Source organism: Leptonotus elevatus, chromosome 17 (genome assembly GCF_054856555.1).
Source record: "Leptonotus elevatus isolate MCC_2025b chromosome 17, RoL_Lele_1.0, whole genome shotgun sequence".
Lineage (NCBI taxonomy): Eukaryota > Metazoa > Chordata > Actinopteri > Syngnathiformes > Syngnathidae > Leptonotus > Leptonotus elevatus.
In genome coordinates, this window is record NC_141255.1 from 5,631,006 (window position 1) to 5,650,537 (window position 19,532).

At 40.5% G+C, this 19,532-nt stretch overlaps 1 protein-coding gene across 7 annotated transcripts in view; it reads left to right on the forward strand.

Annotated features, from left to right (window-relative positions):
* The window catches only part of nrxn2b (neurexin 2b), a 273,390-nt gene that overhangs the window by 140,408 nt on the left and 113,450 nt on the right, over positions 1 to 19,532 (forward strand). For all 7 annotated transcript variants that reach the window (XM_086058190.1, XM_086058189.1, XM_086058195.1 and 4 more), the window contains 4 exons: positions 8,783 to 8,902; positions 9,519 to 9,900; positions 11,432 to 11,622; positions 17,718 to 17,891. In XM_086058190.1, coding sequence (XP_085914316.1) covers positions 8,783 to 8,902; positions 9,519 to 9,900; positions 11,432 to 11,622; positions 17,718 to 17,891 — 867 coding nt within the window. The remainder of the gene's footprint in view (positions 1 to 8,782; positions 8,903 to 9,518; positions 9,901 to 11,431; positions 11,623 to 17,717; positions 17,892 to 19,532) is intronic.

Consider the following 19,532-nt stretch of genomic DNA (forward strand, 5'->3'; position numbering starts at 1 on the left):
TCCACTGTATATTGCAATACAGGCGTGATGTGATACCTTCTTGACATCGGTGTGATGTTCCTTCACTACGTGCTCACAGCACACGTAGCACAATCCATGTATCATTTATTCAGTGATGGCGCATTGCGTGTTCTGCAGCCTTTTTGCATTGTAATAGTGCTTTGCTGAATGTAATTTGGAGTGAGTGCAAATTTGTCGTGGCCGCTGTACCATTAATATTTATTGTATTCTCATGCTCTCACCTTTTTCTGTTTTCATTGCGTCATTCCTCAGCGCCATTAAATCAAGTCTATAAAATGTCTTTCTAAGGTCGATAGTCACAATTTTACAAGGATTTGGATTCCAGAATAAGTTAATTTGTTGCCATGATGATCTTCTTGGGGGCAGATCATGTCCAATAGATATCTTTGCCAAATATGTGCAAAAGTTGCATTGAGAACAGATCACCCATTAGTGTTAGATTTCGACTTGTATGTAATGTATTTTGAAAACGCTTGAATTGAGTTTTGATTTGTTAAGGCAATTTAACGCTCAAATGGAGGCCAGCCATTTTTAATTTAATTTTCATTTGATCTCCCACCACTCCAGGCCACATACGATGGAGTTGGCCAATAATATTCTCCTTGCATAATAACTCTCACATCTATGCGCCAGCAGAAGAGACTCAACCTTTTTGAAAATATTTAGATTTATGTCATAAATAATCACCAGGCTCAGAATGAGAGACATCAACATCACTTGTTTTACAGGTAATTAAACTGTATATTGTTTTGATTTACGGATAACAGGTAAAACTCTACCGCTGCCTTTATATAGCAAATTTCAAGGAAATGTGCTTCACATATGCAAAGAAACACCTAAAAGCATTTTCAAACACAACAGCTCACAACATTCAAAAGCAAAGCGGGGAGAAAATAAAAGTAGTTTACCAAATGTACTAAAATAATGTACATTGACAGCATTTGAGCAAGTTAACAGAAGACTTTCTAAAGACCGTTTTCTATAATTAGTAAAATGCCATACAGTGGAATAGATAAAAAAAAAAAAACCTTAATCAAAGGTATGGGAAAAGTAAACTTGGATTTGAAAATTACGCTCTGGGCTAATTTCACTTCTGTTGGCAGCTTATTCCTTTTGCGCGCAACATAAAAGCAAAATGCCTCTTCATCATATTTGCTTTAAACTGTAGGCACCAGGGGTGTGGCAAAAAATCGATTCTCATAAGAATCGGGATTCTCATTTAGTACGATTCAGAATCGATTTTAAATGTCCCAAAATCGATTTTATTTAAATTATTTTATACTGTCTTGCCTTTGTCTGTGTGTGCCTTTATTTGGGAGCGCTGTTCATGTTGTACCCGGTTTGGCCACTGAGGGGCAGTGTTGTTCCACGCAGTCTAATACACTGTTAAGTTGTGGCCACATTAGAGTCGAAGGAAAAAGTCACGATCAAGTTATTCCAATGAAAGTTTTTTTTTCCCGGCGTGGAGCCGTTCATTTGAGTTATAAAAGTGCCGCGAGTAGCATGCTAATTAGCATTAGCGAGTCAGACTGGAGTAGATCATTACAATTCCTAGCACATCTATAGATTGAAGCAAAAATAATTGTCAATCAAATCATTTTGAATCAAAAATCTTTCTTAAAAATCGGAATCGAATCGTGAGACATTCAAAGATTCCCACCCCGAGTAAGCACTACTAATTGACCCGAGTCTGCAGTCAGAACAATACTGGATTTTTATTCAATCAGCATTCTTTAATGTACCCACAACTAAAACCATTCATTGATTTATTAGCCAGTAGCAGAATTTTAAAATCTATTTTACAAGACATTTAAGTGCACCTGCAGTCAACTACTAAGCTCTAATGCTATTGCGAAGGTAAAAAAATGCCTCATAGGTCATTGTTGGGTCAGTGTAAAAGGAGCTTTTGGTCGCTATTTACTGCCTTTTGCTTCCACTGGTGACCGGAAAAGCACTAATGTGATACTCAGATCAATATTTTCAACAACAGACATACAGGATAAAGTTTATTTTCCTACGATCCTGGCCACGTCATGAGGCACACCTGGAGTGGCCAAAAATGTGACTCAAGATGTTAGGTAATAACAGTTAATAGGTAAAAATTAGTCAAATGGTTAGAACTTATTGGATGGCGCTTCACAGTGCTGATGGACAATGACCCGAAGCATATTCTGAAAGCAACCAAACAGTTTATTTTTTTTCCTGCAAAGAAGTCTAATTCTATGCAACAGCCAAGTCAATCAATCAATCAATCACTACTATGTTACATGGCATCGCAGACAGGTTGATTTGATCACAGTGGGTGTAACGAGGGAGCTGTCGAGACCCATCTCATCTGGCAGGACAAGATGGCCGAGGAAATGTGGTTGAAATCATGAATCAACTAGGATTTATGCAGCGTGTGAAGTAGGATTAATACCCTGCTTTCACTGAGCAGTGCCGAGAATGTCTTTCGGCAGCAGCCATTTGCATGCAGGAGATATCGGCGGTAGTTATTTAGCCAAGGGATGCTAAATCAATGATGTTTGCCAGCATATACAACCCCCTCCAATTCAATCATGACCACATACAATATGCCCCAGTTTTTCCAGGGACCACCCTAGTGACAACCCTCTAAAGTTAATGATGAACACATCTTTTTATTCCCATGTCTTTCCTGACAGAGTGTTTTTTGGATGGCTTTTGTGCACGCACACACACACACACACACACACACACACACACACACACACACATCGAGCACACAGCTTTTCATCAGACCGGCGGCAATGTGCCCGAGATGGAAAATGTGATATCTTAAGATAGGAGCCAAATGGCATCATCATCAAAAAGGAGGCCTTCTAGCTGCGGAGAGTAAATCCTGTCTTTTGTTAAGACAACAGCGCATTAACTTGTGCAGCCTTATGTAACCATTGCAGGCCTTTGCTTTTAGTGGCAGAAGGGTGGGGGTGGGGGTTTGGGGGGGTGGACACATGTAACAAGTCCTCATGGGTCACTTGGCTGTACTCTCAACCCTCTCGAAGCGGCTTGTGCACAGCAGTAGAAAGTCAGCGAAAAATGTATGCTCGTGTTTGTGTGTGTGTGCGCTAGGGGTGGGAATCTTTGAATGTCTCACGATTCGATTCCGATTTTTGGGTCTGCGATTCGATTAAGGATGTTTTTTTTATTCAAAATGATTTGATTGACAATGGTTTTTGCTTCAATCTATAGATGTGCAAGGAATCGCAATGATCTACTCCAGTCTGACTCGCTAATGCTAATTAGCGCGCTACTCGCAGCACTTTTATCACTCAAAAGAACGGCTCCACGCTGAAAATAAACAAACTTTTATTGGAATAACTTGATCGTGACTTTCCTTCTACTCTCTAATGTGGCTACAACTTAACAGTGTATTAGACCGCGTGGAACCACACTGCCCCTCAGTGGGCTAACTGGGTACAACATGAACAGCGCTCCCAAATAAAGGCACACACAGACAAAGGCAAGACAGTATAAAATAATTTAAATAAAATCGATTTTGGGACATTTGAAATCGATTCTGAATCGTACTAAATGAGAATCACGATTCTTATGAGAACACCCCTAGTGTGCGCGCCATTTGGTCCGATCTAGCCTGACTCAAACACACATGTATTTCTAACTGTCCAACTTTTTAAACAGGGCACATTAAAATCTGGCAGTCAGTTCACAGAGTGGCTGGCCATTAATGCAAACATTTGACTACTGGGGTTTCTAAATTTATTTTAATAGACCATGCTGACGTTCCATTTTAGCCGAGCAGGTGTTTGCCTGGAAGGAGACTCATTTAATTTCACAAATGTTGTTTTGTGTGTGTGTTTGTTTACCACCCATAGGGATGCGTGAGTTTTGTGTGAAAGATGGAGCCTTTTTTAAAAACACAGTTTTTAGTTTTCTGATATGTGAGCTGTCATTCGGACAATTCTTTTTCTTTGAGTTGCGAGCAAAAAGCAAAAGGAGACGAAAAACTAATGCTAATGGGAAACGTGACTGTTTTTAAAATTGAGCAAACTCATTTAATTTATTGATATAATGATTAGGATTTTGTATGTATATTGTTGACTATTTAAAATTGTTGTAACAATTGTGTGTCTTTGTTGCCCCTGTGGCCAGGTCAGTCTTTTTAATTATTATTAATCTAAATGAGTTTTTTACCTGGTTAGATAAAGGAAATTATACAAGCGTACATCACAACAAGCAACAGGTCAGCAGACAGCAAACATTTCCCCCCCAAAAAGACATCAAACTGTTTTTTCCACTCAGAGTTCATCTTTAGTGAATTGCACTGGTATTTAAAACAACCACATAGCTTTACCTTGGAAAAATCTTTTTAGCTATATGCAGACAAAATAAAAGACGGGCTAAGTGTTGCGGTGTTGTAACCCTTGAAGCAACAAATATTTGAAGACAAATGGAGGATTAACAAAGACAGATAATATAACAACCTTTACAGGCATATATTCTTTATCTTTACTGCCGCCAGATTACATTATTTTTGTCATTACTGCATTTTTAAAAAGTACAATATTATTATTATTATTATTATCATTAGTAGTAATAGTAGTAGTATTTTTTTAGGAGATTGGACTAGATTGTCATTTGGTGCATTTAATCATGGGTATTAATATGCAGAAATGAATTATTCAAATTTTCTTTATTTTCTTGCTTTAATATGGTCAATGTGGCGGCGGCCCCACTAGTTTAAACATGGTATTCTGATTAATATTGCGATCGTGGAATATGAATTAAGCAGCAAAAGCCGCCTATTTTTATTTTCATTTTCAATCGACAGCAAATGGCAAAATGGCCGCCCCCGAGGTAAAAATTGGTGGATTTTGCTAATTCATTCATATTCCACAAATGCAATATTAATTAGAATGCTTTGTTTAGACTAGTGGGGCGCAAATAACTTACTATTGTAAAGAAAATGTTTGACATGTATGTATTAGTCACTGCTGCCCTGTATACACACTTCTTAAGAAGTTAACATTATTCACTCCAAAATGAGCATCGAGATGTTTTGGCCTCAGCCTCGCCACCAGCCGACCCTGCGTAATCATGCGTGAAGGTTGTGAGGACTAAACGGCCATTAACCTCCCAATTTAGAAACAGAGGGCTGTGTGCGCGTGCGTGTGTTCATGCGCTCACCGTCTGCCCATCCAATTTGAATATTCCTAAATTGTAGTACAGTGCGTATGTGCCTGGCATGCTCGGGCCCGCTCCGAGTCTCCTGTTTAATATGCTGCCAGCTCGCCCTGCACGATACCATGCAGAACCGGCCCATCTGCCGTAAGTGGACTTGCCACTTGGGTGCCCTCATAGCCAAGCAGGGCAGTGGCTGATCTCCTTGGCGCCACTAGGGGGCGATGAAACGAAACGAGTGAATGAGTATCTGCTCGTTTGCAGCAGGAAGTCAACGCCGCCATGAGGGGGATGCACAACAAACAAGGTGAAACTAAGTGCATGCCTGCGGGTTAATTCACTTATCATTACAGCAGTCATTGTTAATATTAATGCTGATTAGGCTGCGAACACTCATGTGCGTGATGGTGCTTGTTAGAAGTTAGTGTGAATTGTGTACAAGGACATTAGTAGTAGCTATCTTGCTATCCTTTACCAGCAACATATTTACCCCTTTAATGTCATCCAAATGACCCCGAAACAAAACTTCACAATAAGTTGGAGTAGTTCACAATAAATATTTATCTAATATGACAAAAAACATTAAGCTGACAAAAACTAGCTAAGTGATGGATAAATCTTTTTCTGGTTGAAACAAGCCAGCCGGGTACAATGTTAGCCAACATGTCCAGTCGGCCTTGAAACCAATTTTGAATGTCATCCAATTATTGTCCTCCTCCACCCAAATTGCAAAAATATTTAGCGCTGATCAACCAATTGTGGAAAAATACCGACGTCACTCTAAAACTAGGTGAAGTCCAAGTTTGGTGAATCTAAAATCAGATTGCTCTGGTTATACTTTGCTAATAGTGCGCATGGTTCTTCTATTGCAAATTGCAATCGAAGCTTTTTGTGTGTGCACAGACTTACTCAGGTGTATGTAAAGTAGGCATGGCACGGTATAAAAAGCGGGAGCAAAATTCTCAGCTCTGACAGCTCTAAAATGATTTTTTTGAAATATTTGGGTAAATATAAACGTAATCTATTTTATTTGTAAACAAAATATAAAATATTTGGTACAGAAGAAATTTGTACCTTATGTTTTAAATAAAACCTTTTTTTTTTCTTTTCTGTCAGACCCGTGGGCTACTCATGTTGTCCTTGGGGCTTACTAGTGCCCGTTGGCATATATTTGTATTTTATTAAATTTTTGGGGGACAATGTACATTTACCAACAGAATAAAAAATGCATTTGTGTTTGCAACAAGCAGATAATCATATATAAATGCAAGCAGATAATCATATATAAATCAGTAATCTAGTGTTGGGGGGCTGTCTGCCTGAGGTTCATCACCTGGTGATGAAATGCTAATGGTGAACAAAAATAAACCCCAAAGCGGCATGTTGATTATAGCATCTGTCTGGCTCGGAAGGCATTTGCAGAGATGCCTTATTTCCAGCCTGTTGACCAAGATTAAGGTCTATTCCTCTTGTTTGAACCACTATTTGTTTTCCAAACTGTCGTGTTAGCTTAGCAGCCTCAAAATATTCCTCCAAGCAAACGTTGACCTTTTGACTTGGCGCCGCCCCCCGCAGTTACCCGTGACTCCTCCGCTTCTCGACATGCTGCCTGCATATGCTTGAGTGACCCTGACAAATGTCTACACCACCACCTCCTTCCCGCCACCATGTGTGACCGTGAGTCACACGGCTGGCTCAGCTGCCGTCTTGCCAGGAAGTGCCCAGGGCCCCTCTTGTTGTGTGCCATTGTCGTTTTGATCATTACTCTAAGCCTGGCTGCCAGCCCTCGTGACCCACGTGTGATTTTGGCACATTTAGTTGACAATATGTTCAGCAGAGCACACAATGCTTAAGGTCTTTTCTAGGGATGGGCAAGTGGTATCGGGCCGATTCCAGGCCTCACTTCAAGGTATTGGCAATTAAAAAATACATATATATCCTATTTTGGGATGTATGTCTTTCTTTAAAATTATCTGTCATTTATTATTGGCAAATTTTAGGTATCAAAAGTACTACTGGTATCTGTATTGGTGACTAGTCAAGAGTTGAGTCTGAAAAAAAATAGTGGTATCGAACATCCCTATTTTTTGATTGAAAACATCTTTATAAGCACATTTGGATGTTTGTCACTCCCAACCTGGTGGATGAAGTGATTCAATGAAGACTGCTTTAGAGTGCCTCGTTACCGGCTGAGTGTGTGTGCATGTCACACAAGTTGGGTTTCCATTCACCCATTTTTATTAGAATTTTCAAGAAATGCGAAAATAAAACTGAATGGAAACGCTAGAAATTCAAAAAAGGCCCAACATTTGCAAAAAAAAGTTTTTACGCTTAGAGGGGGGTGGATTTGGAAGCATATTGAAAAAAGGAAAATTTTGGCTATGGAAACAGGTTTTTGCGAATAACCACTAGCAAGACCGGATACAATGTCGAACGATAAAGTAAGGTATGTTTGGGGGGACGACGAAACAATGAATATTAATGAAATTTTAGATGGAAAATAGCAAAGAAACGCTACGTTTTTTTTAAGAACAACAAAAGCAAACTCATACGGCATAGTCGTGCAAGGTTCAATTATGGGGCCTTTGCTGTTTTCATTGTATCTGCTGCTCCAGGGTTCCATCATAAGAAAACGGTGGTGGTTGTTTCAAAGTGCTCTATAAATCGTTGAGACAACTAGCTATCAAGCAAAATTAAAGGAACACTTCCTTAAGCTGCATGGAGATAGGGAATACAAGAACCCAACATTTTCTAAATTCATGGTGAAGAGAATTCGAAAAATACACATTTTATTTTGCAAACTGGTGGGGTTTTATTTTTTTATCTAAATTTTTATTTAAATTATTTTATACTGTCTTCCCTTTGTTTGTGTGTGCCTTTATTTGGCGCTGCTCATGTTATACCCAATTTGGCCACTTAGGGGCAGTGTGGTTCCACGCGGTCTGATACACTGTTAAGTTGTAGCCACATTAGAGAGTAGAAGGAAAAAGTCACGATCAAGTTATTCCAATAAAAGTTTTATTTTTGCAGCGTAGAGCCGTTCTTTTGAGTGATAAAAGTGCCGCGAGTTAAGCACTAATTAGCATTAGCGAGTCAGACTGGAGTAGATCATTACGATTCCTTGAACATCTATAAATTGAAGCAAAAATCATTGTCAATCAAATCATTTTGAATCAAAAATCGTTCTTAATCGAAAATGGATTCTGAATTGAATCGCACACCCAAAAATCATAATCGAATCGTGAAACATTCAAAGATTCCCACCACTAGTCTCAAGTCATACTTGATTGACAGTTGAGTGAGGGCGGGATTTCAGCGCATTTAGCAGATACGTCCCGAGAGAACAACTTGATTTTTCATCATTTTGTAGCCCTTTTTTATGCTTGCAGTATTTACTTATTTTTAATTAGCAACATGTTCCAGTATGTATGTTGGAAAAACTCGCATCAACTTTTCTGGGTTTTCTCTACTTGCTTTGTCACCGACTGTGCAGAAAAAAACATGCGTGTTAATGGGGCACTCACATTCTCACACACGTGCACACACACACGTACACACAATTACTGCAATGCCGTGATTTCCCTTCCTCGCTCATCCACAGGCAAAGGACCCGAGACTCTGTTTGCGGGCCAGAAGCTGAACGATAACGAGTGGCACACGGTGAAGGTGGTGCGAAGAGGCAAGAGCCTGCAGCTGTCTGTGGACAACGTCACTGTGGAAGGTTAGTTGTGTATTATCAAAAGCGCTTGATGGCGGAGAAAGAACACATTTATTTTTAAATCGGTCTCGGCTGTATTGAAAGCTCTGAGGTGTATGCGGCGGTAGAACTGCGTACAAAAGAGCCAGTGGAAGGATGAACGGTCAAAAGATGAGGCGGAGTCACATAATGCGGCCCTGGGCAAAGGACTGTAGCTGAGGATAAGGACAGAGGCGAAGAAAAAGGTGCAAGTTGGATGAAGGGAAGGGAATGGAGTGGGTGCGGTGCGTCCGGGAGCAACGGATGACCCTGTCAAGGTCGGCCTGCTTTATGAGGCAAAAAAATGAATCCTGGAACTTTTAATTTCCATGCTGTGCAGCCACAACACTCCGAAATCCAAGTAAACTAATAATCACATCCATGCTTTATGTAATGTTTGTCTCATTTCCTGCGCTGCAAATGAAACTAAATATCGAATTTGCACCCTGATGGAACTTGTAATCATGGTCGCCTAATGTCAAGCTCAATAGTTCCCTCGACACCTTCCGTTTGCCTGAAGCAGAGCAGCGCAACGTCATTATTCGCCCTCTCTAAATGAACGATGTTTATCAGTCCCTCATCATCATCATCATCATTCCAGGCCAGATGACTGGCGCCCACACACGTCTGGAGTTCCACAACATCGAGACGGGCATCATGACGGAGCGCCGTTTCATCTCGTTGGTGCCGTCAAACTTCATCGGCCACCTCCAGGGCCTGACCTTCAACGGCGTGCCCTACCTCGACCAGTGCAAGAACGGCGACATCTCCTACTGCGAGCTCAACGCCCGCTTCGGCATGCGCCACATCATCGCCGACCCGGTGGCGTTCCGGACCAAAGGCAGCTACTTGGCGCTGGCCACGCTGCAGGCATACGCGTCCATGCACCTGTTTTTCCAGTTTAAAACCACCACGCCCGACGGCCTGATGCTCTTCAACTCTGGTGATGGGAGCGACTTCATTGTTGTGGAGCTTGTCAAAGGGTGAGCGTGCATTCAAGGACGAATTCAATAGAAACTTATTTTCCCCTAAAATCTCTTTATAATGATACTAGAAAAGAGGCTTTTGCTTCCTCGTGTTCCCTATTTAGCAGTATTATGAAGACAAAAAGCCAAGGATTTGGTGCTGCGCTCGTTTTGAATGCAACAGCCAAAATAGCATCGGCCCCAAACCCAAATTATGTCTGCAAAAAAAAAAAATATATTTGGGGGAGCGACACTAATCTTAAAGGGCTAGTCAAACCCAAAAAGTCTGTAAAAATAATATTTTCTATGCAGCCCCACTAGTCTAAACACGGTATTCTGATTAATATTGCGTTTGTGAAAAATATAGTAGCAAAATCAAGTTGCTTTTATCTATCTCAGGGGGCGGCCATTTTTCTACTTGCTGCTGATTGAAAATGACATCACAGTTGCTCAGTGCTGAGGTAACAACTAGGGTTAGACCGAATATCAGCTGGGCCGATTATCGGCCCCGACATTTAGCATTTTGATTAATGTCGACATTGGCCATTTTGAAGAATCATACGGGTGATAATAGATCCATTTAAAAGTGTTCATGGAGAAAGAAAAAAAACTTCAGGGAACTAATTATTTAAATTTTCAGTGCCGCGGACCCTGGGAACTCCCTACACCTTCTGTTTTTGTTTAATAGTTCAGATATTTTGAAATTTGAATAACCTTTATTTGCTGTAGAAAACAATAGGGAACTTTTGAAGACATGTTACTGCCTCCGGGAGATCCCTGAACTTTTTGTTCGATTTTTAAAACAGAGATGTCTATTGATTGACATTTATTATTATTTTGTACTCCAATGTTTTACGAACTCTAAAAGTTGTTCAATAAACATATGCTTAAAAATTCTAAACATTTAAGAGCTGGATTAAAAAAAAATCATTTTGATGCCAATATTTTTTTCTTTTCATGAAAATGAATTTCGGCTCCAAATATCGGTTATCGGCATCCTTGACTACTAATAACTGGTATCAGCCCTGAAAAAACACATCAGTCTAACTCTAGTAACAACCAATCACAGCTCATCTTGCAAATGTCACGTGACCAAACTCAACCCGACCCCCCCCCCCCCCCCCCCACACACACACACAAAAAAAGCAGGTCAGCTGATATTGGTCGTTTCCTAACCGCTGAGCACCTGTGATGTAATTTTGGGTCGACATCAAGTGACAAAATGGCCGCCCCCATGGGCTGGACTTAAAAAAAAAAAAGTAAAGAAAATTTTGGGCTTGATTTCCTGTTTAAGGCTGTGTACCCATGTGCATGCCAATGAGCAGGTGATGTACACTTTAAATAAAATACAAACAAATTGGTGACATGGAAAATATGGAGCCATTAGGCATTGCGAGCGACGTGTCATCCATCTTAAAGCACCTCCAGACAAATTGGTGTGGCGTGAAGAGGCACAGAGGACGGCAGATGAATTATATTTGGAACACACACACACGGGCATCATCATTATCATCATCATCTTTGTCATTGTTACCGCCTCCCTCCCCAGATACGTCCACTACGTCTTTGACCTTGGCAACGGCCCGTCGCTAATGAAGGGCAACTCGGACAAGCCGCTCAACGACAACCAGTGGCACAATGTGGTGGTGTCCCGGGACGCCAACAACATCCACACGCTTAAGATCGACTCGCGCACCGTGACGCAGCACTCCAATGGAGCCCGCAACCTGGACCTCAAAGGTAACAAGTCAGTTCCTGCCAGCTGGCCGGCATCTGGCCTCTTAATGGCAGCTCAATTGGAACCATTTGAAATATCTATCCTGTTTGTACAAGGATTTAATTAGCCCATCAGTATTAACGTCCACTGGAATTACACTCCAGAATAAACACAGCTCGAGGAATCCTCTTGACAAATGTGTCGACGAATTTGTACGTTTCTAGAAATATGCTGAATGCACACAGCGCAGTCTGGGACTAAAACACAGATATAGCAATTCCCACAATCTCCCAGGCATGCTTCTACCTGTGTATCAAAGAAAAGAAACAATTCTCCGAGCTTTATCTTGCCTGTAGAAAGTCTCTTTGTGTGTGTGTTTACAAAATAAAAACAAAAAGAACCTTCCAGCTATCTTTATTTAAAAAAAAAAAAAAAGGCTATGGAGAACAAGGAGCTTCCCTTTAAACTAGCCATAGTCATATTGAGCATACAAGTGATTCAAGTGCAGTTCATTAAAATAAATAAATACACCAAACATTGTTTACATCTGGTTGTAGGCTGAATAAATAAGCATTACATGAGTGTGATGCCTGCACTGGATATGCAATACATCCGCTGAATAATTTCCTTTTGAACAGCGCTTCAATTTGCACCTGGTGTAGAATCGCAAATGACGGAGGTGAAGGCTTTGTAATGAAGCCCTGTCAAAGCAGGCCTCGTATGCATTTGCATGATAATAGCCAAACAAATCGCACGCAGCGTAACTGGATTAGTGCCTCACGTCAGGTAGTATGAATGTCTCAACTCCAGCCTGGCGTAATCGGAGACTTCGCGGGTGGCGAGGAGACGGTGCGAGAAATGTTAACTTCACGTGCCGCCGTCGAGTTCGGTTTGATCGCTGACGGTCGATCTTATCAATTATGCTTTGAACGGCCACCGTCGTGTTCATCATCAAGGAAACTTGACAATGAGTGTTATTTCACATATGAATGTCATTTTTCATCCTCCTGTGACAAATGTATCTTTTAGTGCACTCATGAGAAAAGTCAATTACAGTCTACTTTATATCTACTGGGGGAGCTTTAGAGCTAATGAGCCGCGATGGTGGATATAAAACTGGTAGGAAAAGAATCAAGTAAAGGAAAGTGTGAAGTATGGAAGATGTATGACAACAAGGTCAACTATGACAGACAAAAATATGGGCAAGCGGAATGACAGGTCAAATTAAGCACTTGAGGGGCCTCAGCCAAGGCAAAAGCAAAAGACACTGAACCAGATAGACATCTCATATGGAGGGCAATAGTTTAGGATTCTTAAAAATTTAGTTAGTTGTTATTTTATTTTGTTTATTTACCTTCATTCTTCTGTACGGCGTTACAGCGATACCAAAATAAATGTGTTTAAAATGAACCCCACAAGGCACAGGGACTTTTTTTTTTTAGAGCACTTTAATGCACAAGGCAACAGCCACGAGCACAACATCAAGGCATTAACATGCATAACAAAAGATTTAAAGATATTTAAAAGCAGAAGAAATCAATAAAAAGTAGCTTTGTGAAATTCCTGAAGACCGTTTAGTGAAATTGATTTTAAAAATGCTTAACACACCTTAATGAAAGGAATGGGAGAATGCTTTTAACCTTTCTACTCTGAGCTAACTTAATTTCTGATGTCAACCTGTTCCATTTGCGTGCAGCATAAGATCTAAATGCTGCTTCACCATGTTTGTTTTGAACCCAACCTCATATTAATTGACAAAGACAAAAACAAATGACAGTTACACTATAATTTTTTTGTTTTATCAACATAAAATCTAGTTCCAGTTTGTTAGTTTTTTTTGAAGCGTTATAATTTTTAACTCATTCACTCCCCAAAACGTATAAATATGTTCTATTTTAAATGTTTTAAGTGTCCCAAAGACGTATTTATATGTTTTCTATGGGGGTTTTTTACGCAAGAGCATACAGAAGGCTTTGATGCAGCCTCTCAACTGCAAAGAACGGTTGAAGAAATGGTAGTTAATACACAAACGACCATCAGGTGGCAGCAAAGCAAAATAGATTAACCAGGGCCATGTTGAAAAAAAGCTCACTTACTCACAATTCTAAATAGATTTGTGAATAATGATGAAACTTAGCCATAGTCTAATGCTAATTGCTACACAACGGAAACAGATAGAAATGTACTTTTTTTCTGATGAAAGAAGAGACTCTAATCTTTCTTTTAGTAGGTTCCATGTTTTTATAGCAATAGAACACAATATTCTGTGGGCCTTGCAAAATTAGTCAAAATCCAGTAAAACAGTGAAGGGGATTGCTTCAGTGAAAATGGCTGGGAGTGAATGATTTAATCTATTTCGGTAGCAAAACTATTTTATTTTTATTTTTTGTTTTGTTTTTATTAACAGTAATAACCTTGATAGAGGGAGCGTTGAAAGTGTGTAATGATGCTGCACAATTTTAGAACCCCTGAAAGACTCACTGAAAAGTTATAATAAAATACCTCCATGTACTGTGTATTGTTTATATTACTGTATGTGTTTTTTTCTCTGTCTGCATATACACTCCCCTCTGCAGAAGTAAGGCACAGCTTGAACAGTTTTAACACAACAGCCCGCAGGGGGTTTGAATCTATGAAGATGCTGAATGGGCGGAAATAAAAATTATTATTTTTTTAAATGAATAGTGTTTGTGTTTATGAAGAATAAATTCAGTCTTGGCTACAAAAACATGGTGACACCAGCCGAGGACACAATCTGGAACCAGAGCCGCACTCCAGTCTGACTAAATGGATGCTTACAAAACACACTGCGGCATCATTATTCCAGCCACTTGATTGACTAATGCCAAAATAAGTGCCATGGCACATGTCACATGATTACACTGTCTAGTATAAAGCCCATGCAGGATAACACATTTTCCTTTCTCGCCACATATTTCAACCCTCTTGACCGCCTTGACAAGGAAGAAACGCATCATTATTTAGCAGTAACTTGAAGATTCCCCTGAAAGGTGAAAGACTAAACTGCTTCTTGCTCAATGAACGCCAACTACCAAACTGATCAATAGCTACTAGGAGCCAATCTAATTTCCACTCTCTATTCTGCTCTTTTTGTGGGTGGTAAAGTGTGCATGTTAAATACCAATTTGTCGCGCAATACCCCGGAATGCAAAAAACAGTCGTGCAAAATGAGCACAGTGGTCGGGGCATCACGCATTTGCCGCTCAGCATTCTGTTGGAATTGAGTTCTTGGTTTCTTTGTGCAGGTAATATGCACTTTCACTGAATCCAAATTATAATTCATTTTCCCTGAAAATACCATAAAGTTATATTTGTTCACATTTAATGCCAATTTATTTGTTTGAAAATGCATCAAGGCCATTGTTAACTTCATGAGAGCAGAAAAAAATCTGTATTGTCTTCAAATAATATTGGACATACAGTGTTTAATACTGCAGCAAGATTAAATATATATTTAAAAATAAAAAAGGCCCTAAAATGGAAACTTGTGGTACCCCACATTGTATCATATGCCTCTCAGACTCTATACCTTTTATACTGACATATTCCAATCTATTATGTAAATCATTACTAAGCCACTTCAGACCATGTCCATGAAAGCCATACCTATGCATTTTTGTAAGTAAAATAAAGTACATTGGAGAGACTAAGCAGGCATTACACAGGCACATAGAGTAACAACGGCATGCGGATTCTTCGGGTCCAGAGTCAGTGGTTCCTTTCTGTTTCAGGGAGGGACATTCCTTTAGTCCTTTTAAGAATGACCATGTCCAAATTCTGGATATGGAGGACTAGATGTCAAACTATGTCAAATTAGAAAAGCCCTCCCTAAACAGAGGAGAAGGTTTGCGGCATCACCTGTCGTCTTCTGGATTGAAAGTCAAACATCTTCAACAAACAAGAGCGAATGCATTTGCTTTGATTCTACATGGAGATCCCATTTACAGGCCAAGGATATCTTCGAAAGGTCATCTTTTGGCTGCCACTGAACTGATGAAAGTTCAGTGGACAAAATTGGCTCGTCTTAAAGTTGCGATAAACAAGACGTGCAGAAAGCTACCTCCCAAAACTCTTGATTGGCCTCCATAAATGTTATGTCAGCACGGTCCTGCACGTTCTGCTGTCAGGGGCCTGTTTGAGCTCAGCATCTTAGTTTCCCCGACTCCCTTCGCTGGCCCATAAGAGGTCATTACGGTAACCATGGAGACGCGGAGGTGTTCGGTCTCTGGTGATGTCTGCACGGCTATAATTGCTCGTGCCTTTTGGTTCGCTCCGTGCTGTTCTGCAGCACAAGCATTCATCACTGCTCGGACAGCAGAGTCAGACCAGGGCACTCGGGAAAGTGGTTACTCATCACTGTAACACACGGTACATAATGTGGAGCAAAAAGTTGGTCCGCTCAGGTAAAATATCTCATTTGGATAGCAATTCTTATGATACGCAATCTTTCCGAATAATGCGTATTACCTTAAAGTTTAAGGTAATTATTACCTTAAACTTTAATAATTAATAATATTTGGCCAGTGGTTCTTAACCTGGGTTCGATCGAACCCCAGGGGTTCGGCAGAGGTCAAGACATACACCCGACTCAAATAATTTGTGATGATACGCCCCATTTGGCCATCATTGGCTGCAGGTAATCATGCTACTGTACATTGCTTGGCTGCAGGGAATTTGGTGCACTCAGGGAATTTGGTGCGCTCAGTAGTCGACTTGTGATTGTTGTGATAGTACATTGTGTGATTTCTTTATTATTGTAATCCCTTCATACTATGTCGGACAAATATGTGCAATATTAATTCACATGTATAAGGGAACGTATGGTGTTCCACAGGGTTCGATTCTGGGGCCTCTGCCGTTTTTGTTACCTCCAACAAGGTTGAGCCATTGCAAAGGCAGGATTGGTTTATTTATTAACATAGAAGGACTTAGTGAAAAGTGTTTTCCATTGTAGAAAAAATGCAGTGGAATACAGTTACCACAAAAGAACCCTTTGCACAAATCATAAAAAAAGAGCAAAACAGCTTGCCAAAGTCATTTTTGCAGTGCACACTACGCCTTGCAATCCCTCTTTCCGCAGCGGTGCAGTCAACCGGCGGCGTCTCAAACAAAGCGCGCCATTTGGTCTTTGGAGATTAACTCCATACAGATAATTTCATATTTGCTAAATGGTTCTCCCAGCTGCGAGTTCACCGCATCACTCTGTCAGACTAATGAATTCATTATATTGATTGTAAGGCCCAGGCGGGGAAACATGAAGTGTCAAGTCCTCATTAATTCTGTAGAGAAGTTTGCAAACATCATTGACTTATTCCATTACACAAAGTCCACGCATAATTGACCTTTTGGCTCATTGCTTCCAACAGGCTGTAAATTGAAGTTTGGCACACAGCCTTTATGGTACTAAAATTTTGGAAGGTTTGACCAAATTTATATATACATGAGTTAAGACTACCTAATTTCTAGGTTCTACTAAAACATTATTTTGCTCAGGGTTGACAAATACCGCTCATGAAATATGTCTATTTTTCAAAAGTTGAAAAAATGGCATGGCAATTTCCGTTATATGTTAGCATTAAGTTAGAGAGGGCCATTCTTAGACAATGTTGATTTTATTGTCTTAAATAATGTGTACGGTATTTCTAATTGTTTTATACGGAAGTGTATTGCATTCACTCCGAAAAACTTTTTTTTTTTTTTTTTTTAATATTTCCCCAGTTTTTCAGAGTAATTTTTCTTCCTGTTTTTCTGAATATTTATTTTTTCTGTCCCCAAAAAATATTCTGAAAATAAAAATAAAAAATACACAAAAAAAGCTCCCCCCAGTGAATGCAATACGCATCAATAGTTTTATACGGAGCCCCTAAGGTGACACGGTAGGGGGAAAAAAATACTTTGCCTTCCCTCACCAAAAACTTTTCTCGCAAAGATTGCGAGATAACGCAAATTATTATTCTTTCCCTACTTTGTCACCTTAAGGGATCCGCAGTTTTATGTTTAGTTTGACAACAACAACAAAATCAACAGGGAGTGTGAAAAACTCGTAAGTGGGGTCATTTGTTTTGCTTATGTTGATGTAATGTACTGTGTTTTGCAGGAGAGCTGTACATCGGTGGCGTGATAAAGAACATGTACAGTAATCTGCCCAAGCTAATTGCGTCCCGGGACGGTTACCAGGGCTGCCTGGCCTCTGTCGACTTGAACGGGAGACTCCCTGACATGATTGCAGATGCCCTCCACAGGGTGGGCCAGGTGGACCGAGGCTGCGATGGTAAGTGGGTTGCCTTTGCATAAAAAAGAGGCAACGTGCATGATTTGATATGTTTGAAATCACTGGCCCAGCCCTATTCCGTCCTAAATCCAAGTAAATGTTTTTATTTTCCCTGCCCGGGCCGTATCCTCCGAGCCTGGCATCAGCGTACGCTTGTGTGGATGTTATTTACTGATATACACCAGTGGCCACGCCCATGCTCTCACAACCCCCGGGCAGCCTTTGCAGTCTAAGCCCCTGTCATCTGTAAATCCTCTCTATTGCACCATAAAACCTGCATGAGCGAAGAATCTTTCAGTGTAGCTAATCTCAGCGATGCCCCCGCCCTCCTCGCCGCGTGCCTCATTAATCTTGCATTTCCTGCGTGTTTACCTCTGCTTTTGCTCATACTTTCCTCGCCGCAGTCTCTAGCCGCATGCGCCCGTAGAGTCAGGCCGGTTAAATCCGGGATATATCACTGGATTTTGGCAATCGCGCCCCACGCTCCTCCCCCACCGTCCTCCTCCTTTATCGCTCCACCGCATCTCAACGGTGTACTGGGCGTCAAAGAGCACAGGCTTGATTTCCCCCAGGGCCACACTGGCTGACACAATGAGGCTCTGATCCAACTTTTTTGTTGCCAGACAGACATATTACCTGCCTACAGGTATACAACACATTTACCTGACTTCATACACAGTTAAACACGCCTTGAAGACGTCACGCTAACTCCCACCTGTGCCAAAATGCTGCAGAGTGCTAATATTAGCATATATTCGGATGTGCCAGAGAGCTGAGCCGCTGTACTCCAACCAGCTCAGCCCTGAACGGCCTTCAGCGAGATTTGAGATTTGTGCAGTCCAACTCAAACTGCACGGTGCCTTGATGAAGATAACAGATCTCTTACTTTACGACTGTTTGTGCTTCTGCAAGCACCGTTGTCCTCTCTTGACTTTGTTTCCTTGCCAGCCAATGATAGAACGAAAAAGATGGGGCTCTCTTTTGTGCACGTAAACCCTGTAGAACTTTTACCATTTCCCTTGAAATGTTCTTTGGCAGCAAATATTTTCCCAAGTGTGGTTCTAAATCAAGGTTTTTATGTCCCTGATTCTGATTCTGTGCTACTTTATTAGCAGCCTTGCAAAATAAATAGATGTCAATAGACATGTAAGATCGAAATGTTGGTTATACCCAAATCATAATTTTCAGCCCACTATCTTTTATCATGACAGCCATATTGTTTATTCTGGTTTCTTTTTTATCAACATTTACACTGTGAGCTCATCTTAGGAATGTGGACTGACTGTGACTTTTCAGGCAGCTGATCAATAGTCCACCCTCCATTATTTAATATGACACAATTTTTAATTAACTCCCTAAGGCAACCTTTTATTAGTGTGCCGGGTAATTAGCCTGCTCCAACAGCAGCACAATTTGAAAAAATAAACAAATTGCCTTTAAGTATTATCTAGCATAAACACATCTCCTGCACCATGTATTGATTTATTTGAAATGAATAATCTATTCACAGGAATATATCTGTTCTATTTGTTACCCAATTAGTCCCGGCACTGAAGCATGTGCGTACATGCGTGCGTGTTTGTTTTATGTTGCGAGTTTCACGACAATCTAAATCCATTTACAAACCCTTATGGAAGCCCA